The sequence below is a fragment of the Coenobita brevimanus genome, chromosome 108 (genome assembly GCF_032717465.1).
Source record: "Coenobita brevimanus isolate Jiangsu-jjx chromosome 108, ASM3271746v2, whole genome shotgun sequence".
In the NCBI taxonomy this organism is placed as follows: domain Eukaryota; kingdom Metazoa; phylum Arthropoda; class Malacostraca; order Decapoda; family Coenobitidae; genus Coenobita; species Coenobita brevimanus.
In genome coordinates, this window is record NC_137061.1 from 3529973 (window position 1) to 3552702 (window position 22730).

The 22730-nt window shown below is 43.7% G+C and overlaps 1 protein-coding gene across 1 annotated transcript; it reads right to left on the reverse strand.

Annotated features, from left to right (window-relative positions):
- Positions 1 to 1438: 1438 nt before the first annotated feature.
- LOC145416937 (uncharacterized) lies at positions 1439 to 22386 on the reverse strand. Its single transcript, XM_080285792.1, has 5 exons — positions 20500 to 22386; positions 7125 to 7332; positions 6307 to 6488; positions 5272 to 5415; positions 1439 to 1558 (listed from the first exon to the last, which is right to left on the reverse strand). The coding sequence occupies exons 1-5, from the start codon at positions 22384 to 22386 to the stop codon at positions 1448 to 1450; spliced, it is 2532 nt and encodes an 843-aa protein (XP_080141918.1). The 3' UTR covers positions 1439 to 1447.
- Between the last annotated feature and the right edge of the window lie 344 nt (positions 22387 to 22730).

Below are 22730 nucleotides of genomic sequence, written 5' to 3' on the forward strand. Positions count from 1 at the left end.
TGACTGGTATTTAAACACAAATGAAAATCTCACAGTCCCCAAACATGTCAGACATGGCTCTTCACAAAGCCTGTCACAGTATTCATAAGTACGGTAAATATTATGCTTTAGGGATTCTGTCCAAAAGCAAGAAGGAATGCTTGAAGCTTGAATATCATGGCTACTGTATGTGTCATTATTTCTTAATAATAGTATACCGTATATGTGTAACATGTGTTGGTACACACTTCAATTCCCAGCAGAAAATAAGGCAGTTTATATGATACAACAAGAGAATGGTGGTGCAATACTTCCATTAAAAAAAAAAAAAAAAAAAAAAAAAAAAAAAAAAAAATCATGATTACAGTATATGAGCGATATCAAAATATTGGCCCAATAACAATACCTCCGATATAAACAAGTGGAATACTGAGAAAATACAGTACCATTAAAAAAAAAAAAAAAAAAAAGCACAATATTTTACTTATGCGATATTAGAAGTGGTCACTGTTACTGCGGTGGCCACCTGAACAAGGAACATCAGCTGAACTATATGTACAAGACAATATTAAAAATTGCAACTGTTGTGACCTCCAGCAATAATGTGTTACCTGGTACACCACTAGGATGACAATTCTGTAATGTGCCTGATGTATCACAACTAGAAAAATCTCTTTATAATAATCAGTACAAGTGATGGTCACTTTCAAAATGCTTTCACTTGTCAACTGAAGCTTTCATGGCTATTATCAAACATACCCTTCATCTTCCAGTACAGTAAATGCCTACCTGTACTTATAACTTATCCTAAAAAGAGAAGAAATACACACAATGGATGCCTTTACTTAAATAAAGGAGTGTTTCCGATTATTAGCTGTGAAATGGCTGGGTAACCTAGTCTTCCTGCTCTCTCATTCCTCTCACCTTTCATAAGACACTAGGGGTCATACTCTTATCAGTTTTGGAGTCTTTTTAGCACCTCTTCCTTGACAAAGCATTTCGCATATAACACCTTAATACTCTTTTTTTTGATAGTTATGTCTTTTGTTATTAACATAGATTGCATAAACAACAAACAACAGGATATTAAAGCGCCAAATGCAGAAAAATACTGATAAGGAAGAAGGGTGCTTAGGAATCTACTTAACCAACACTAAAACACACCCAAGACCAGCTATATATCTTACACAGACATACATTACCAAAGTAAGTAAACATAACATAGCAGATGTGCTGTGAAATCTGAATGCATAATGCACCACATTCAGAATAAAGATGAAGTTAATGGTACAAACATTTTCTGCATAATTTACCTTTTTTAAAAATTGTGACCATTACTACAATGACAAAAGCACCTCACCCTTTCCTTCATCAGTAGCAGACATCTTAATGCATACATGGTAGTTATGCATATGTGTGTGTGTGTGTGTGTGTGTGTGTGTGTGTGTGTGTGTGTGAAAGAGATGAATTAACATCGACAGCCAGTTTTATCCACAGGATTGGCTTTCCCATCAACCGAAAACTTGTCTGTATCCAAAGATTCTGTCATCATCATCCCCTGTTTTTCATTGCTCAGGATCTGTTGGGGATAAGGAGAGGGAAATTAGTCAGGAGTTTTACAGGCATTCAGTACTGTCATCATCATGATTATATCATCATTCTGACGTCCCACTCAAAGACAGGATAAGGTAGGGTTTAGAAAGCAAGAAAAGAACATAACAAGAGGGACAACTGATCAACAGCATGCCCAATAAAATGGGCCAAACACTCATTCACTCCCCATTCCTGTCCCCAGAATCCTAATTCCACCTCAGTCATAACTATCCACACACACATCAACCAGAGTCAATCTGATGATAATAAAGTTAAACGAGGAGTGAATGCTGACTGTTTTTCTACACTCCTTTGTACAAAATTCATCCAACAATTCCTTAGTCTCATCAACCTCTATATCTTGTTTTCTCACACTCACTAACCATATATATCCACCTTCCTGTCCTACCCAGCCTACTCCCAACTTCAGTCTCACTCACACAGTATACTGTACCCTTTTCACCACACAATTTACAATCATTCTCTCCACCCTTATTAATTAATGAGGTGGGTAGGATCCTGAAACCAGAAAAGGACAGCAATAAAGTGTAAAACTATCAATACAGTGCCTAGCAACATGGCCAAACATCCATTCTTACATTATGCAAACTTCTCTTATCCTTGGCTCCACCTCATAAGCAACTGACCCACAGTGTAATGAGCTCTACAAGACTGTGCTGCTTTTGCAATCCCTGTAGGGTATAGATAATTCCACTAAACATTTCCTTTCATACTTCATCCTTCCATTTCTATCCTCCATCAGTTTCGTTTCCTTAAATTCCATATACTGCTTCCCAACAAATTCACCTATTATATACATCTTCTTGGTCTTTCACATCTTCTCCCACCCTCACATAGCATGTACTCATGCTGAGGGATCTACCTCAGGCTTAAGTGGGGAGGATGCACCATACCTCCACAATAAGTTCTTACATTTAGGTATATGCCTAAATACCTGCATACAAGTATAATGTAAAAGCACAGTAATTAATCCCTAAGCACTAACGGGATCGATTGATCCTTTTTCAGGATTACGCAAGATACCGAATGTGACTGACTGAGGGGCTCAGGGAAAAACTGGGGAAAACATGCTCTGCCCCGATTGTGATGTATATCCCTTCCAACCAATCAGAACTAAGTGCTGGATAGATGGTAAGGAGGGAGGGGAGGAATGAAGGAGGAATGGGGTGGGAGCGCATAGAAAATGGGAGTCGCGCCGCCTGGAAGGATAACTTTTTTCAACTTTGACGGGCTATAGCTCATGATCCAGTTGGTCTAAAATGCTCTGGTTTGTGGCATAAAGTGTGTAATTCAAGTTCTAAACCTTGGGCATAACACTTTTTACTTATGTAAGAGTAAAAAAATCGAATCCATACACAGATTTTCATGCCAGTATGGTCAATCAAATTGCGTATCCTAGCGGTTAAAGAAAAAGTATTTAACTGCACATCAAAAGCAACATACAGCTCAGTTAGAGTATTTTCTCTGAATTCTTACAATTTTTGTGCTGAATCTTTTTACACAACTTTCTGTCAGTTCTTGTAAACTTTAAACAAGTGGAATCCTGAGAAGTGACTGCCAATAAAAAGTACAGGAGACTGACAGATACCACAGTAGCATATCCAGTTCATAAGCACAAAAGGTGGGAATGGACCGAATATACAGTAATAAGGTACAGTACTTGTAGCTGTGTGTTAATCACTGGTAATTACGTATAACCACGTGACCCAAATATAAATTAAAAGAAGGAGCCCTCTGAGTGCAACACCCATGCTCTACAAATGGTCTGGCTAAGGGCCAAATACTGTACTGTATATGACATTATTCTGTAAAGTTGACCTTTGACCAGTTGTTCTAAAAATTTAATTGCTACATTCGTGCCTGGCCTGCAATATTTCCTTCAGTTTTATTGCAAACTGGAGAGAAACTGTTTGAAATGACCTAGCTCTATAACATTAACCTTTGACCTTTCATCGTCAAAATCAGGTCACTTCTTCCTTGGCTGACTCTCAGTCACTTCACTAACCTTGTCTACATTGAATCAAAACTGTTTGAGTTAGAAGGCCAAACAATTAACCCTGCCTTATGACCTTGGCCTTTAATAGACTCTTCTCAAAATCAAATCTCCCCATCACTTTCTTTACCCAGAGGGCTTTCTAAAAGCTTGATCTAAATTGGATTAATACTGCTTAACCCATTGGCTCCCATATTTCCTGTGCAAGGAATTTTGCTGGGAGTGTGTTTGGCGTACCGCCCTCCGCCTGTCAGCTCATAGGTCCATCCCTACCCGTGGTTCCCATCTTTATTAAATGTTGAAAATGCCCAGTTCCGTCCTATATTGAGGATTTTGGGCACTAATGGATTAAAGAAACTGACAGATTTGCCAGTGTTTAACCCACTGGCTCCCAGATTTCCTGAGTGAGGGATTCTGCTAGAAGGGTGCTCTGCGTAATGCCCTCCGCCTGTAGGCTTATAGTCGTGAAGCTCATAGGCCCCTACCCCGGAGTTCCCTTCTTTATTAAAATTTGAAAACATCCAGTTCCGTCCTATATTGAGAACACTGGGTGCTAATGAGTTAAGCTGGCTTTGCCATGTGATCTTGACCTCTGACCTACTGTTTTCCAAAGCGGTTGATATATCCCTTGGCTGACCTCCAACCATCTACCCAGCATACCTAAAATCTAATCAAACTGTGATAATTATTTTCTTCACATATAGGTACACAGAGTCAAACTCTGACCTTGCCCGGTAATCTTCAATGTTATTTGACTGTTCTTAGAATCAATCCCTCCATCTTTACACTTGCTTCACCCTTCCTTGATACCTGGTCTGAATCAGATCACAACTGTCTGACCTTTCCCTGTGACTTTGGCTTGACTGATTGTTGTCAAAACTGAACCTCTTTATGCTTGTCCTACCTTGATTAAACTGGATAAAACCTGTTTTAAGCTGACCTTGCCATGTGACCTGAACCTTTGAACTACAGTACTGTATTATTCTCAAAAACAATAGATCAACTCTTTGGCTGACCCTCAACCCTTTCTTCAAGACTGTTTCAATTCAGGAAGAAATATTTTTGTTATTTGGTTTACACACAGAAAAACATGCACTGAACTTTTACCTTCCCCTGTGAGCATTCATTGCTTGTTCTCAATATCAAATCCCTTCTGCTCCTGCCTTACCTTCAACTCTTCTGGTAAGTTTGCTATAAATCAAATCAAACTGCTCAAGTTTACCATGATAAGTGACCATGACATATGACCTTTTTGTTCCCAAAAATATGAAATCAATCACTTGGCTAACTCTCAACTCTTCCAAGTCTGGTTAAAATGGATCAAAATTTTAAGAGTTTTTCTTACACACACACACACACACAATGCCAAGCAAATCAGCACACCCACTGGCTTACAACTCAGTGGTATCTAACAGGCTACAGAGCATTACAAAAGAGGGACTCAGGTCTGTCTCAGCAAAGTTATTCTCTGAAGTTAGTAATTCAATATATTTTGTGCGTATTACTACAGAGCAACTTAAAGTTTTAAGAGTTAAATAAAAGTGCAAATACAGATGAGACAGTGCAATAAATGACAAAAGAAACAATTAGCTACAGCAGTTACTGTGCAAGGTACGACTTTCATACTCAAGAACCTGAATATTTTCTAGCCCTTGACAGTATTACAGCACCTGTCTTGCACTCACCTTGTTAACAAGGAAGCGTGAAGCCTCATCAATATTGATGTTCTCCTTGGCTGAGGTCTCAAACCATCCACTGAATCCTCGTTCTCGACAGTAGTCATCCATTCTGGCAGGGTTGTTTACCACACCTTCCTTTGGCTGGTCACACTGTATCATGGGAGGGAATGAAGGAGTTAAAAAAAAAAAAAAAAAAATGCAATATCATACTGTACGGTGGCCCCTCTGTTAGCATCCAGATTTAAGTACAGTTGGATACACAAGTTCACCTAGCATCTGACCTCTTTCTCTTCTCACATTCCTCTGCTGCCTAACATTCTACAACAGAGGCTTGGTATGTTTCTTTGCTCATTGATGACCCTCTCTGATACAATACATCATGGAGGAAAGTGATGGATAATGCCAAGTGTGACATAAATGCAGTGGATTTAGTAAGTGAACATGTGTCCCTTAATGCACTCATGATGTCATGTGTTAATGAAGAATTATGATTTGAAATGAAGAATCATATTGGACAAAGCAAGGAGATGCTTGAGTTAGCACAGAGCTCTAGGATACTAAGAGCTGTAATGGTCTAATCTGGAAGCATGCACAGTGAGGTCACAGGAGGAGTGTCTGGAGAACTTAATAATGCATTGGGAGAGATACTTATTGGCTTCCAGGGGAAGAAGGCATGAAGGGAAAGTGAACTTTTACCAACTCTTATATGTGGAAGTGAAAAATGGCCAGTGAGTGAAGGAAATGTGTCAATGAGCAAAGCAGCAGCTGCTAGATGCAGGACATACATACAGTACATAAATATCTGCACACCAAATTTATCATCATCATCATCACCTATCACACTGAATGGGTCAATGGAAACAGATTATAAAAAAAAGCAGGTCTTTCTACAATGAAGAAAATGCCTGCTGTTAGCAAGACCATATAAAAAAAGGGCATTACCATAATGAAAGGGTCGGCAACAGAATTTATCTGAGTACGGTATACGAAGACAACTGAAACTGCATTCCATTCCCTTCAAGATAAAACTAAAGCTCTTACTTTATTGGCCAAAAGGACAGTGGGTATTGAAGAGCCATCTGCCAGTGTAACTTTAGTGTCCAGGTCAGTTTTCCACTTGGTGACGGCATCAAAAGTCTGTGCCCGTGTGACGTCAAACACCACAAACGCACCAACTGCTTCTTTGTAGTACACTCTCGTCATGTTGCCAAATCGCTCTTGACCTGTAAATATTAAGGACATGTTAAGTATCATCATTACACTGACTTTAATGGGATGAGGTTTGAAAAAGAAAACAAAGAATGAGAGAGCATGAAAGTGGGAGGAATCATCAACAGCATGCCCAGTGAAATGGGCCAAATACTCATTCACACAGCCACAGCCCTGCAAATTAGGCTCCACCTCAAAGACCTAACTATTAGTACATTTATCTAATGGGATTAATATCCAATAATACCCATAATTCAAAAATAGAGTATTCAGATTGCTTTTCAGTAATATTCACTTGACATGTCCTGGGGCTTTCCTTACATCCTGAGCTTCCAGGAATTTATACACTTCCAACTTTATATCTTTTATCACTACATTTCTAGTCTCTTCCTTCCCCTCCACAAACTCCCTTTCTTTAGTGAAAAGTGATTGGAAACATATGTTCATTACTTCTGCTTGCATTGCTGCATCTTTTTAGACCTGTGTGTGTGTGTGTGTGTGTGTGTGTGTGTGTGTGTGTGTGTTTCTGATTGGGCATAGGACTAACTGTCCATGCCTTCATTCACCTTCACAAGAACAAGTTTTGCAAACTCTAAGCCTTGGATCCTGTTCTACATACAGTACAGTACTCTCTCTCTCTCTTCTCTTACCCGCAATGTCCCAGAGCTGTAGACGTATGACAGTGTTGGTATCCCAGTTGAGGACCTTGAGGGCGAAGTCAACCCCAATAGTGGCTCGATAGTGCTGACTGAAGAACTGGTGTACATAACGCTTGATGATGGACGTCTTGCCTGTACCCAATTCGCCTATCACCAGGATTTTGTACAGATGCTCCCGTTTGTCTGTGCTGGAGTTGGCCTGGCCCGGTGGAAAAGAGGGGATACAATTAATGAACCAGTAATATAAAGAGAAATAAGGAAATAATTAGGATAAAAGGGAAGAAAAGTGGGAGAAATATAAAGGATGCGGAAACTGTTGATGAGAAATTAGACAATAAAAAAGTATACGTGTAATTTTCTTAAACTGTAAACAGATAAAATAAAAATTCAGTAAAACTCAGTCACAGCACCTTGCATATAAACATGTATAATGGATACAATGGTGTTCCTTCACATGCAGATAGACAGAATATGTTTTTATGTTTCGGTATCTATCTATCTATCTATATACTGCAAATATTGGCTTATGCATGGAGTATGACCATAAAATCATACCTACTGTATACACATACATACAAATATTCATACATCGTCTGTGAGAAAGTGGAGTGTGAATCAATATGACTGGTTACACATACATACATATATTCATACATCCAGTCTATGAGAAAGTGGAGTGAGTGTGAATCAATATGACGTAGGGTTTGAAAGTGAAACGTGTGAAAAATAATGCGAATGTGAGTGAAGCAAGAGTGAGCGAGAATGGGTGACTACAAGGGAATGATCATGGGTAAGAGAGTGCGAGAAAATGTGGACAAAAGTGAAAGCAGGAAATATGAGCCAATGAATGTATGCGATGGAGTGGGAGTATGAGCGTATGAGTGAGAGTGAACGGGTGTCAGTGTGGTCAACATGAGTGTGAAAATGATAGTGAAAAAGTAAATGTGAGAATGCGACTGATGTGAGAGAATGAGAAAATGTGAAAAGAAGTGAGGCGGTGATGAAAATGTCTGAAGGTTACGGTGAGTGAGAAAGTGAATTTAGTGTATGGAAGCAAGTGAAAAGTGACGAGAGAGAGAGAGAGAGAGAGAGAGAGAGAGAGAGAGAGAGAGAGAGAGAGACTGATGAAATATACATGAAAATCGTGATGCCTATAAGCTGATAACTATGATGAATACGTCAGTGATACTAACACTATAACGGGTCAGAACAATGAAGAATAATGATCTAACATAGCCTTGGTGAATAACAGTGACCAGCGGCTGAATAATCCATGAATAATCGTGACCTGCAGCTGCACAGATCTGGGTATAGTCGTGTTAATGCATAACGAGATTTGTGGCCGAGTCGTGCTGGACCCGAGAATGCCCTGCTCCGCCCTGACAATATGAAACGCCGCCAGGACAAAAGACGGGATTGTAATTTTTGTGTGTGTAAGCCAAGACGAAACACAGGCGAAGAAAAATATGGTCTGATATAACTGCGCCATGAATTATTCTATTTCTCTACCTTTCTGTAATTCTGTATATACTGTATGTCTGTATGTACTGAATATGTTTTGATCTCTACTTTTCTATATGTCTGTATGTACTGTATGTATGTATGCATATATTGAAAACACTTAATCCTACCTATCAATCTGTTTAATCATCTATCTGCCTGTCTGTCTATTTACCTATCTCTCTATCTATCTACATCTACAACTAGACGCCTCAATCCCATCTGTTTATTTATTTACAAGATGACTAAATCTCATCAATTCTATCTATCAGTCTATCTATCTCTGTCTGTCTATCTCCAACTAGATGCCTCAATCCCGGAGGGGATGTCCATGAACCAATCGCCCCCATGTTGGCCCATCCTGTCATTAAGCTGCCTTCCCTCCAACTCACGAAATATCACAATTATACCCATTACGGAAACACTACTAATGGGAAGACAACACTTTCAGCCCTGCTTGGACCCTCATCAGGTAGTTCACATCTGGTATAAAGTGTTTTCTCGTCCAATAAACATTTTAATATACGAGTACAGTATTCTTCAGGGGAAAAATAAATTACATGTATTTCTCATTTTAATTCAAGATCACACACACACACACACCGCTCGCTGGTGCAGTGGTAACGTTCTCGCTTGCCATCTGGTGGACGGGAGTTCGAGCCTCGCTCAGGTTGCGAAAAGTTTCACTGACGAAGTGGGTGGTTACTGTCCCCCTCGAGCAAGGGGACGGGTGTGTGCGTGTGTGAAGGTCACAGCCTTGCCCTTAGATCGGACTATATGAGCTCTCAGCTCCCTTCCGGGAGGGTAAAAGCTGACAATCACGACCATCAAGTGATCCTGACCGACCCGGTGAATTACACACTCTCTCTCTAAACGCGTCCTTGGGCTGGAGGTAAAAAATAAAAAATAAAATGTTTAGACTCCAAGCAAGCATCCATTATAACTTCTCTCTCTCTATCTCTGACAGAAACGGATATGTAAAAAAAATTAACTGCAAAATAATAATAATAATAATAATTACAAAGCTCAACATGAACAGTATCAGAAGCAAATGTTATCTGCAATGCGTCACTGTTACTATTTAACGGAAACGTAACAGTGTATCCATCCATCCATCATCCAATCCTACATTGCCCCATGAGAAGCGTAGGAGCCCAGGGCTAGGCAGTTGGTCCCGACACTTAAGATGAGAGTGACCAGCCTCACTCATCCCTGAGTGGCATTACATGAGCAATCAACCCCAACCACCCCTTGGATATCAACCTTCACCGGCTCAATCCGACTGGAGCGCAATAATTACCCACTAAACCACTAGGCGCCAAAATTTGGTTATATGGTTACCACCCAACGTAGTAAATGGTTTCCTGGTGTACAGGAAACCATTTCGCTTGTCACTCAGTGAAGAGTCACCCACAGGCAGGAGGAAGAGGAAAGAATGAAGTAAAGACTGACAGAAGAGGGAGTGTAAAGTCACCCGTAGGCAGAAGGAAAGGGAAGGAATGAAGAAAAGAAAGACAGAAGAGGGAGTGTAAAGTCACCCGCAGGCAGAAGGAAGAGACAAGAATGATGGAAAGGGATTTAATCCCCGAGCTAGGCAACTATGGCCATTTGGCCCCGCTAGGTTACAGGAGCGTGCTACCACTCCCAGCACGGCAATCCTGGACGAGGCTCGAACTCACAATCCCCCGATCACGACTCCGATGCTCTACCACTGAGCCACCGTGCACCCAGAATGAAGGAAAGACAGACAGAAGAGGGAGTGTACAGTCTGGGTAGCCGTATAAGCATTTAAACGTAACTCTGTTGTGACGGAAGGCTGAGGTAACTGATGTGATGGAAATTTATCGTAACTATAAACTGGCGGGAGCTATGTGGAGTGACGGAAGCTTATCGTGTGTGAAGAGACAGAAGCTTATCGTAAATGTGAAGAAAGCTTATCGTGTGTGACGAGACGGAAGCTTATCGTAACTGTGAAGGAAGCTTACCGTGTGCGAAGTGACTGAAGCTTATCGTGTGTGAAGAGACGGAAGCTTATAGTAACTGTGAAGGAAGCTTATCGTGTGTGAAGTGATGGAAGCTTATCGTAACTGTGAAGGAAGCTTATCGTGTGTGAAGAGACGGAAGCTTATCGTAACTGTGAAGGAAGCTTATCGTGTGTACAGTGAAGGAAGCTTATCGTGTGTAAAGCGAAGGAAGCTTATCGTGTGTAAAGCGAATGAAGCTTATCGTGTGTAAAGCGAATGAAGCTTATCGTGTGTAAAGTGAAGGAAGCTTATTGTGTGTAAAGTGAAGGAAGCTTATTGTGTGTGAAGTGACGGATGCTTATCGTAACTGTGAAGGAAGCTTATCGTGTATGAAGTGGCGGATGTGTATCGCAAGTAACATGAGGGAAACTTATCGTGAGTAAAGTGACGGAAGCATATTGTAAGTAAAGCTTATCGTACGTAAAGTGACAGAACCTTCTCGTAAGTAAAGCGACAGAAGCTTATCATAAGGGGACAGAAGCTTATCATACAGTGACGGAAGCTTATCATACAGTGACGGAAGCTTATCGTAGTGACGTAAGCTTATCATAACACTGAACAGTGACGGCAACCCAACGTAACCAGCAGAACAGTAATGGTGGAGGGACAGCAGTGAGAATTAAGGAGGCTCCCAAACACCTTTCCCTAAGCGATTTATTCAGCTTACTATACCTCACTGTCATGTGTTAACTATCGCCATCTCTGCCTTAAAAACGACCAAAAGGATGTTAGCCACCCATATCCAAAATAAATCGCTAAGGAAGAGGTGTTAGGGAGCTTCCTTAACTGACGAATATCGGATTAAGAAACGAAGCATTTCCTCTCACTGCCACGCCCACTCCCGCAGACTGAGCCGTTCCCACAATATTTGAGATCGCCAGTGGGTTTCTAATGTCTTCTGGGGACGGCTGTTAGTGTTATCAATGTCCACTGCATCGTTTGGTCATTTTCTACCCCCACTGCCACACCCACACCCACACCAGCAGAATGAGCCGTCCCCGCAACACACAAATAATCCCTCGGCGGAGTACAATGCTGTTATATATGGATGACTCTGTATATTTATCAGTATTTTTGCCTATAAATTTAATACCAATATACCAAGTTATCTTCAGTTTATACATTACATAATCGGGAGAGAGAGAGAGAGAGAGAGAGAGAGAGAGAGAGTTCTATCCTACCTAAGTCTTACCTGTACATGCCTTTGCCTATGGAAATGGAAAATAATAATAATAAAAAAAAATCTTATATATACCTAAAGGATGCATGTTTCGAGTCTCCTTTATTAGATTTTACGCGAAAAATGTAGGTACAGTGTGTGTGTGTGTGTGTGTGTGTGTGTGTGTGTGTGTGTGTGTGTGTGTGTGTGTGTGTGTGTGTGTGTGTGTGTGTGTGTGTGTGTGTGTGTGTGTGTGTACGTTGTGTAAGTTGGTAATATATCCTCACTGAGTCACTGTGGGTTAGCGTAGAGAGAGAGAGAGAGAGAGAGAGTGTGTGTGTGTGTGTGTGTGTGTGTGTGTGTGTGTGTGTGTGTGGCGTACTGACACCATACAGAAGACGAACAAGAAGCACTACGAGTACACACACCTGCATACTCATATACCTCTTCTAAAAACGTACACACACACACACACACCATCATCATATTCATCCCCATTCATTATCATCATCATCACCATCATTATCATCATCACTATTATCTCTGCCCAATTTTTCACTAATGCAAAAATAAATAAATAAATATAATAAAATAAAACTGCCATAATGTCTTAATATCTTTTTCTGTTAATATTTACAATCAGTCTTTTTGGAGAGAGAGAGAGAGAGAGAGAGAGAGAGAGAGAGAATTTGGAAGTACTCTAAGATAGTCTGGTTATAATGCAAAATGAGAGACTGACTAGAAGAGTGTGTGAGTAAGGTGCACGGGGGGAGGGGAAGACCGAGGAAGAGGTGAGAGGTATATGAATGAAGGTGGTGTGGTTTGAGGGGAGGGCAGCCTGATGGGAAGGACAGGGTGTGACATGGAGGCGATTTGTTTGTGACCCACGGATGAAGGCGCTTGGCTAGAGAAATAAATAGACAGACAAATAAAGAAACAGGTAAACAGATAAATATAGATAGATACACAGATAGATAGACACACTGACAAATAGACAGACAGATAGACAGACTTAGTTCCAGACATATTCATTCCATTAGATAGATAGATAGGTAAGCAGATAGGTTGACAGACAGAAAGATAGATATAGATATAGATTGATAGATAGGTAGGTAGGTAGACAGACAGAATTTCAAACATGCATATTCACTCCTCCATTTATGCAACAGGTCAACTCTGGAACTGTCTCCCTCTGTATTTCCTACTTCCTATGATCTCCAGTCTTTCAAACGCAGTGTGTCCAGGCATTTCGAAACGAATGGATCTTGAATTTGGCTCTCTTGTATTTTTTGTTTTCTTGAGAGGAACGGTTTGGGGGTTCGTGGCCTTGGATTCCTTCTTCCTTGCATATAAAAAAAAATCCATATAGTGTCTCAACAGTATCTATCTATCTATTTATCTATTTATCAACCCCTATAATGCAGTGACGATTTCTAACCTATACTCTTCCTTCCAAATCAAATTCAAACTCAATAATTGACTCCAAAACCGTCTCCATTCACCCCCTTCAACAAAATAACATCTCTTTTCTTCTTCCCTTTCTCAACAAGACGATTCAGACGATTTCAATCAGCCGTAAGTCGTGGTGAAGGGGTTAAGATTTTTTTTACAGGACAGAGGACGCCTATAATCTGGTATATGGATTTTATTTCTTGTTTTTCCTTCCTATGTTTTTTTTATTAATTTGTTTTTCCTTCCTATCACAATCTTGAAAAAAATTACTTCTCTCAGGCAGTGTCTTTAATTCGATTTTATTCAGCTTATTATTGTTATTATTATCATTATTATTACTACTATTATTATTATTATTTTTACTATTTTTATAAATATTATTATTATTGTTATCATTATCATTATTACTATTATTATTATTATTTTTACTATTTTATTATGATGATGATGATTATTATTATTATTTGAAACTGGACGGGGTGGGTTTATACATCTACTTCTTGGCTCGTATGCCCGTCGGTTGAGGAAGCTCCGTAACACCTTTCCCTATGCGATTTATTTTATCACACTTTACCGTCCTCTTGTGTTAAATAAATCCTTTCAAATATCGCTATACTCTGCATAAATAACGCCGAAAAGGATATTAAACAGCCACATACAAAAATAAATCGCTTGGGAAGAGGTGTTAGGGAGCTCCCAGTCACTATAATCCTTTCACTCTAACCTGGTCCAGATTTTCGTCCTTTTATGGTTTATTTAACGTAGCTCAGTGACAGAAAAGGAGAATGTTGTGGTTCTACATCCTCTCTACGCACTTCTTCGTGACTAGCATCATATTCTAGTGCTAATCCGCTGCTAGAACTCGGTATTCAAGATAGAGATGGGGATTTTAGGTCAAGCTGGCGTGAAAGGGGTATAGCAATTATTATTATTATCAATATCTTCTATCTTTCTTTCCTTCATTCTTTCCTCGTCCTTCTGCCTACGGGTGACTTTACACTCCCTCTTGTCTTTCAATCCTTCATTCTTTCCTCTTCCTTTTGCCTATGGGTGACTCTACACTAAGTGACAAGCCAAATGGTTTCCTGTACACCAGGAAACTATTTACTTCGCTGGGTGGTAACCATATAACCAAATTTTGGCGCCTGGTGGTTTAGTGGGTAATTATTGTGCTCCAATCGGATTGAGCCGGTGAAGGTTTATATCCAAGGGGTGGTTGGGGTTGATTGCTCACGTAATGCCACTCAGGGAGGAGTGAGGCTGGTCACTCTCATCTTAAATGTCAGGACCAACTGCCTAGCCCCGGGCTCCTACGCTCCTCATGGGGCAACGTAGGATTGGATGATGGATGGATGGATGGATTATTATTATCATTATTATTATTATGATTATGATTATCATTATTATTACCATCATTATTATTTTTACACTGGGATGCATTTTGGAAGGCATGAGAGGCTCCGTGGCACCTCTTCCTTAGCGGTTTGTTCTGCCCCCCTTGTCTTGTGTGGTGCTAATCTCGTTTTAATATCGACATGGCTTCTATCAATAACCTACAAGAGAATACTGGGATTAAAAATTATGTAACCTTGAAGAGGATACTGAGGTGTAATGTGCTGGATAATTCGCTACGGAAAGGATGTTAATAACCTACAAGAGAATACTGAGGTGTACAGTAATGTGTAGAATATATAACCTTCAAGAGGATACTGAGGTGTAATGACCAGAATAAATCGATAAGTAAAAAATGTTACGAAATCTCATAGGTCACTTGTAAAACGACTCGTGTCAATAAATAATGAGGAAACTATATTCCGTTTACTTTAACTAGGAGCAGAGATTAACACGAGAATAAGGTGTGTGTCACGAAGAAGTGTTATGGAAAGGTTGCACGGGTGTAGCATGGACTTCACAACCCAATCCCAAGGTCCAGCAGTCCCCCTACATTCCATACACCTCCACATGTCACCACTTCGGCGCTAACACCCACTGTCCATATTGAATACACGCTAAGGCTGTCTCATACTGAAGTGGTGTATTGGTATTAGCGGAGGTACTTATACACGTCGGAGGGTCTTCTGGTAGATCTGTAAAGTCTGCTTTAATAAAATTCAAATCCTTATACTGTTCCCTGCCCCAGCCGGGATTCCAAAACTGGGTTCATTACGACTGCAGGCCACCTCTCTACCGATTCTGCCACCATCGAAATAAGAAATGGGTTGCAAAAGAACATAAATCTCAAGTTAAAGTGAGTGTAGAAACGGACAAGAAATGGCCCAGAAGTGCCCGGTGGTGGTGGGAGGATCTGAAGGTGAAGCAACAAGGTAGCTTAGTGCCAGTGGTCAAACCTTACAAGAGTACGGTACCTCCCCTCCCCACCACCACCACCACCAAAAACACACTCTCTCCACCACCACCACCACCACCAAAAACAAAAACAAGTCAAAACAAAAACAATGCTATTACCACTACAACTTCCTACCTTCCTCTCTACTTTTATCAACAAAATTAATTCTACACTAATTATAGAACACTGAACAGCACCGACCTCATAAAAAAAAAATGCTAAAATACTATAATCATTCCCACACCGTAACGCTACTACATTAAGAAAATTATAGAGTCTCTTTGGGCAGTATAATCCACGCGATTTTAATTATAGAGTTAATTATATACACATACTGGATGTGTATTTATGGTAATGATACAAAAGCACTGGTCCAATGTGAAATTAACCTGGACTTCCACTGTTCTCTCTCTCTCTCTTTCTCCAAATAAATTCAACTGATCCATTCCTGCCGCGGTGAAACAAGACACAATCCCGGCTTTCACCCCGGGCACGAGCACCACCACACTCCTCACCGCAGCCGTAACCGCACTTCTAACCCTCTTATTTTTACTTAAGTGGTTTCTTTGGCTATACTTGCACTTGCTTTCATTCGATGCGGTTTTCCTCCACTGCCTGACTCCTCCTGCCATCCTCACGATCATTTTAAAACTTTTTCTTTTCTTTTCAATACTTTTCCCTTCAGCGCGGTTGTCTTCCTTACTGTATTCTTGCTCTTCAAAGACTATTATACCCATCTTAGAAGAAAATCCTTGTCTTGGGGGACTGAGAGATTTACAAGTCTTTCAAAACAAGGGGTTGTTCTTACTTAACTAAAAATCTCATCTTGGTCTGCGAGAAAAAACAGAAAAGCATATCATCATACTGAAAAAGGTAAAGATCCGTGCCTCTCTCCATTCAGTTCTCTCTCTCTCTCTCTCTGGGTAGTTTGAGGGAAGGAAAGAGGGTTGGTCAAGGAAGTTCAGTAAATAAAACGGAAATTGGTGATCAAGTTGTATGGTGTGGATTACGCAATGATGTTAGTGCTAAAGTTGTGTCATTTGCTGCCTTATTTCTAAACCCGCATTCTTAATTCCCTTTCACCACCTCACACACGCACACACACACACACACACACACACACACACACACACACACACACACACACACACACACACACATATACACACACGGATCACTGTCCTCCGTATCCCCCCACCCCTCCAATTCTTCCCGCCACTCAAACTCTTTCAAAATATCATTCCGCCCTTCTGCGTCGCTCACGAGGTGGATGTGGTCACGTGCCGGATATTTGACTACGTAAACTGAGAATACAACGTGGCGAAGAGAAAAAATATGATACAAAAAAGGTATGAAGAAAAGGTGGGGCTCAGAAGGGGAGAGATGGGAGATATCTACGATCTTGAAACAGCATCTGAGTAGGAGAGATGGAGGGTGTAGGGAGGGTGGATGGAAGGTGTAGGGAGGGTGGATGGAGGGTGTAGGGAGGGTGGATGGAGGGTGTAGGGAGGGTGGATGGAGGGTGTAGGGAGGGTGGATGGAGGGTGTGGGAGGGTGGATGGAGGGTGTAGGGAGGGTGGATGAAGGGGAAGGGTGGGTGGCATGATACAAGGGAGAATGGATGACGAGATACTATGGAATTTTGACAAAGGAATGCAGGAAAAGTGGAATAATGGCAGCATACAGAGTGCAGTGTAAGATGGATGGATGGAACGGTACATAAAGTGGATGAAGAAGTATTGCAAGAGTAGGCAGGAGGGAGGGAGAGAGGAAACGAGGGAGGGAGGGAGGAAAGGAGGGAGGTAGAAAGGAATGGCAGAAGGAATATCGGAACGAGAAAGGAGGAAGGAAAGAGTGAAGCAAATGTGAAGCTGATTGGAAGAGAAGAAAAATGTAGTTAGTTTGAATGAAAGATGGAAAAGGGCGGCAGGAGCGAATGAAGAAGGAAGGGAAGGAAGAAAAAAGGCGGCTGGCTGACTGAAGAACTGGGATGGAAAAGAGAGAGAGAGAGAGAGAGAGAGAGAGAGAGAGAGAGAGAGAGAGAAAATATTACTGAACACCTGACGAAGGGTTGGGGTAAGGGGGAAGGGAAGATGACAGAACAGATTAAGTGGTCTGGTGAACAATGTATTTATGAAAAGCTATTGGCACTTAAGAGATAGGGGAGGGAGAGAGGGGGAAAGAGGTGAAGTTGGGCAAGGAGAGAGGGGGAGACAGGTGAGGTGGGGCAGGGAGGGAGGGGGAGACAGATGAGGTGAGGCAGGGAGGGAGGGGAAGACAGGTGAGGTGGGGCAGGGAGGGAGGGGGAGACAGGTGAGGTGGGGCAGGGAGGGAGGGGGAGACAGGTGAGGTGGGGCAGGGAGGGAGGGGGAGACAGGTGAGGTGGGGCAGGGAGGGAGGGGGAGACAGGTGAGGTGGGGCAGGGAGAGAGGGGGAGACAGATGAGGCGAGGCAGGGAGGGAGGGGGAGACAGATGAGGTGAGGCAGGGAGGGAGGGGGAGACAGGTGAGGTGGGGCAGGGAGGGAGGGGGAGACAGGTGAGAAAGAAGTCACTGTTACGATAAATCCGTCAGAGAATTTCACCCAAAAATACGAATCACAGGAGAATGGGAAGCAAGTGAGGCACAATGTTTTCCTGGCTTATACTTGCTACTTTAAGACGATTTTATTCATCCTAAGTTCCTTTTCGTGGTGAAGGAGTCAAAAACTGTACTTATCTAACCACCTTGTGCAAAAACTCTCCCGTAAATTGAAAAGAAATCGTCTGCAGCAAGAAGAAAATAAATGCGTTATTGGAGTGTATGTTTATCTCTTCACAGTGAAGGGGTAGCATATCAGTTGAATAAAATCGTCTTGGGGTAACTATGAATGAAATAAGACGTCATAACAGTGGGGTGGTTGGGTGAGGTGAAAGTGAGAAGGTGGGGAGAGGGTGGGAGTGTGAGGGGATGGAGAGGAGGAGTGAGATGGCGAGGGAAGAGGGTGGAGGGGAGGTGTTAAAAGGGAAGGGGAGCAGGGGAGGGATTAAAAGGAGAGGCAGGAGGGAAAGGGTTAAAGGGAAAGGGAGGAGGGAAGGGGTAAAGGGAGGGGTGGAGGGAAGAGTCAAGGGGAGAGGGTGGAAGGGAGGAGATAAAAGGGAAAGGGGGCAGTGGATGGGATGAAGGAGTGGAATAAAAAGAATAAAAAAAGAGTGGAAGATAGAAGGCAGAGAGAAGGGAACTGTAAAGTAGTAGTAGTAGTCGTAGTAGCAGTAATAATAATAATAATAATAATAATAATAATAATAATAAAAGTACAAGTAATTACGACAAATGACCACAATGGGTTTCATATTTGAGGTGAGAGGCTTGTGCGACGTCCACATCCCTTCATGGAGGAAGGGGGGGGGGGACGGTGCAGTGGAATGAAAGAAATGGAAAAGAGAGGCGAAAGGGAAAGGAAGACAGAGGAATGAATGAGATGAATGGGAGAGGGAAAGGGAGGCAGTTAGTGGAATGCGAGGAACGGAAGGAGGAGGGAAAGGGAAAGGAAAGCAGAATAGTGAATGAAAGGAATGGAAGGGAGGAGGTGAGAGAAATGGAAACAGTGAAGTGGAATGAGAGGAATGGAAGAGAGAGGCGAAAAAGAAAGGGAGACAGTTAGTGGAATGAGAGGAATGGAAGGGAGAGGCGAGAGGGAATGGGTGGCAGGGAGGGTGAGGGGAGGAGACGGGGGGTGGAGGGATTTGGGATACGAAGTGACGAACCAGATTCATATTACGTTACCACATTATACTTCCCTCCTCCCTCCCTCTCTCTCTCTCTCTCAGTAACAAAACTCTCTCTCTCTCTCTCTCTCTCTCTCTCTCTAAGTAAACAAAACTCTCTCTCTCTCTCTTTCTCTAAGCAAACAAAATCTCTCTCTCTCTCTCTCTCAGTAAACAAAACAATAAAACAGGAAAAACGATGGAGAAAAATATGATAAAGACAGTTGGAGTTGCAGAAGAAAACTTGCATTATATTACTTTAACACTGAATTCTTCGCAAAATAATAGGGGGAATAATTATTTACGATAACTATTTTTTTTTAGTACCATTTTTCTCTCAATTCTCGACAAAAAGCGAGATATAATAGGCTTTTTTATGTGTCTTTGGGAGTTCTGTTTACGCTCCGTCCACTGAGGCACTGAGCTCTTGTTTTCTGGAGCTGTATTATGGCCAGAGAAGGAGAGAAAATGACCAAAAGAAAGACAGGGATGAAGGAAGGGACGTAATGAAGGAAAGGAAGGAGGTGAAAAGGAATGAAAGATTAGGATGGAAAAGAATGGGTAGGGGGAATGAAGAAGGGGAAAAAAGGCAGTTGAAAGGAATTAAAGGAAATAAGATGGTAGGACAGGTGATACAGGTAATCAGAATGATGAAATAAAATGTGGTTAAGATGGATGATGAAGGAAATGGTGGTTAGAATGAAGAATGAACAGAAGGTGGGCAGAATGAATGAAGGACGGGAAAATGTGACTGGAATGAATACCCTACAGCAGGAATGAAGAAGATGGAAGGAAAATGGTGGTTGGAATGAAGAAGGAAAAATGTGGGTTTCGAAGGCACTTAAGGAAGGAATGAAGGAGTGAAAAGGAAAGGAATGAAGGAGTGAAAAGGGAAGGAATGAAGGAGTGAAAAGGGAAGGAATGAAGGAAAAAAGTGTCACTACCACCGTCACCAGCCCCAGCAACGCACACATACATAATTACATACACAAACAAGTAAATTACAAAGAGAAGCATAAGTAGCGTATATAATGGAAGGGGGAGAGGGAGCACTGTACAGGGGGCAAGGGGAGGGGCGGGGCGGGGCGGGGCAGGGTGGAGGGCGGGATACATGTTAGGGTAAGGCAGTGTGAGCCTACCCAGGAGCTGCTGCTATGGCCTGACTCCTCCAGCAGCGGGTCTTGTTCCCCCTCACGGCGGTCGCCCTCGGGAGTCTCGCGGGCATCTGGCTCTGGGCTGGACGTTGGTGTGGCCTGGGTGGGGTTAGGGGTTGGGTGGTCCGCCCAGGGGCTCACCTCAGGGGCCGCCTCAACCTGTCCGGGCGACAGATCATCCTCCGGTGGGGTGACGGTGAGAGGCGGGGGCGGGGGCTGGGACGGGGCGGGGCGGGGCGGGCCATCGCCACCCTGCACTGGTGTGGGCCGGGATGAAGTGTCCAGGGTAAGTCGGTGGCTGGGGGCGGGGGCTGGGGTGGGGGAACGGGGCCTGGTGGGGAGGGAGGAGGGGTCTGTGGGCTGAAGGGCCTGAGGGGCCCGACCCCCCTGATGACGAAAGGAATGTTTAAGTTTAGGAGACCCCCTCTGCTTGGACACAATAGTGACGGTGGTTCTGCGGGAGGTTACCTCAGGGGACGGCGTGCCGGCCGGCTTGGTGTCCGCGGCAGGTGGTGGCGGAGTCGACTGGTCCACTGAGACGAGGGGCGCGGCGTCCTGCGGTGCTTCTGAGTTCACTGTGTAGTTCTTCATAAACTGGACGGTGGAAATGTACGAGCGGAAGGACGGGTTGGTGAGGTCCGGGGCACCCTCACCCTGTCCACCCTCACCCTTCATACCAACAGTGTCCGAGGCAGAGGCTTGGGAGGCATCCGTGGCGGCCGAGGCTGTGCTGGCCAGGGACGACTTGGAGGCAGAGTCGGCCTTATTCTTTTTGTCCTTCCTTGCAAGGAAACTGGGGAACTTGCTCTTTTCCTTTTTCTTGTCCTCCCTGTCCTCCTGTTTTGTGGCTGCGTCCTCCATCTTGGTACTTTTGATGGCCACAGGTGATGAGTTCTTGCTGCCGCCCGAGGACCCCCTTGGTGATGCCGACCCGTTGAGGCGCTCGTGTGTGGCCTGGTGGCTGTCCAGGGGAGGTGGGGTCGCCTCCCCCTCCCCTACCCCGTCAACCACCTCACTCTTCGAAAGAGCAGGGCTGCTAGGGGCGCTGACCTCAGACTCCTGCAGCGACTCCTGGTCCCCGTCACTGGTCACTGACGTACTCAGTGAGGCTCCATCACTATCGGACTTTTTCTGCTGCCGTAGCTTCCTGCCCGTTTTGCGGCTCTTGCGGAAGGACGAGATCAGCCCCTTCTTTTTCTTTTCACCATCATCAGTCGGTGTGGGGGGCGAGTGTTCCTCCAGAGAGTTCATGCCTGTGTGGGTGTAGGTGTGCGGGTGACGTGTGTGTGGCGGGCGTGTTGGGGCAGGACGGGACGGGGGAGGGGGGCGACGACGACCACCACCAGAGGGCGACAGGTCTGGGCAGCTGGTGTAGTCCCCACTGGCTGTGGGGATGGCGGTGGACAGGCAGGTCAGGCTACTACTGTGGGGGGCAGCACCTGGCACTCTGGCACTACCACTTAATACAGAGGCCACCGAGGGACGACTGGAGGTGATAGGCGTGTACAGGGACTGGGCAGAATTGTACAGAGTTGATTCACTTTGAAAATCAGATTGCTGGAGCGAGGATAAGCTGTTAGCGCCCCGCCAGGTAAGGTGTGACTGCACGGAGTAGAATGATCCGCTGTCACTGTCGAGTGTAGCCGAGCTGTCAGACTCGAGGCTGTCACTGAAACTGGTGGACGACTCCAACCCGGCACCAATGAGGCTGATGGGAGGACTAATGTCTTGTTGGTCACTATCGCAGAAGGCGGGGCAGTGGAGGTGGTGGTGGTGGGCAGCCACGGAGGGAACTGACTGGTGACTCCTGAGGTGGCGCGCGCCGCTACACCCCGCTGCTCGTGTGGCGTCGCCGGTGATGTCGCTGCTCATCACAATGAGCCACCGTGCCTCACTCACACCACACCCTCACTCACCACACCAGCACCACCTGCCACTGAAATACGCCGCTGTCATGATCCATCCCAGCCCAGCCATCTTATGCATCCAGTTGATACCCTTCCCCCTAAGCCTCCACACGCGCCAGACAATAGCCACCGTCACGAGGTAGGCTGTCCCCCCACCTACTTAATCCACGAGCCTGGTTGGTATTCAGGACACTCCCTTCTTGCCCTGACTCTTCCCTCGGCCCCTGCTCCCCTGCTAAGTCCAGAGTCCCCCCCTTCGCTGCTCCTGCTCCCCTGCTAAGTCGTAAGATGGGGTCAGGCAGGCGGCGG

What these genes read in the sequence shown, in the direction of transcription:
- LOC145416937 (XM_080285792.1), bottom strand. Translation starts at nt 22,386, where the DNA reads ATGAGCAGCGACATCACCGGCGACGCCACACGAGCAGCGGGGTGTAGC. An exon ending in GCCATAGCAGCAGCTCCTGG is followed by an intron (nt 7,333 to 20,499) that starts GTAGGCTCACAC and finishes CCACCGGGCCAG; the next exon opens with GCCAACTCCAGCACAGACAA. An exon ending in CACGCTTCCTTGTTAACAAG is followed by an intron (nt 1,559 to 5,271) that starts GTGAGTGCAAGA and finishes TATCCCCAACAG; the next exon opens with ATCCTGAGCAATGAAAAACA.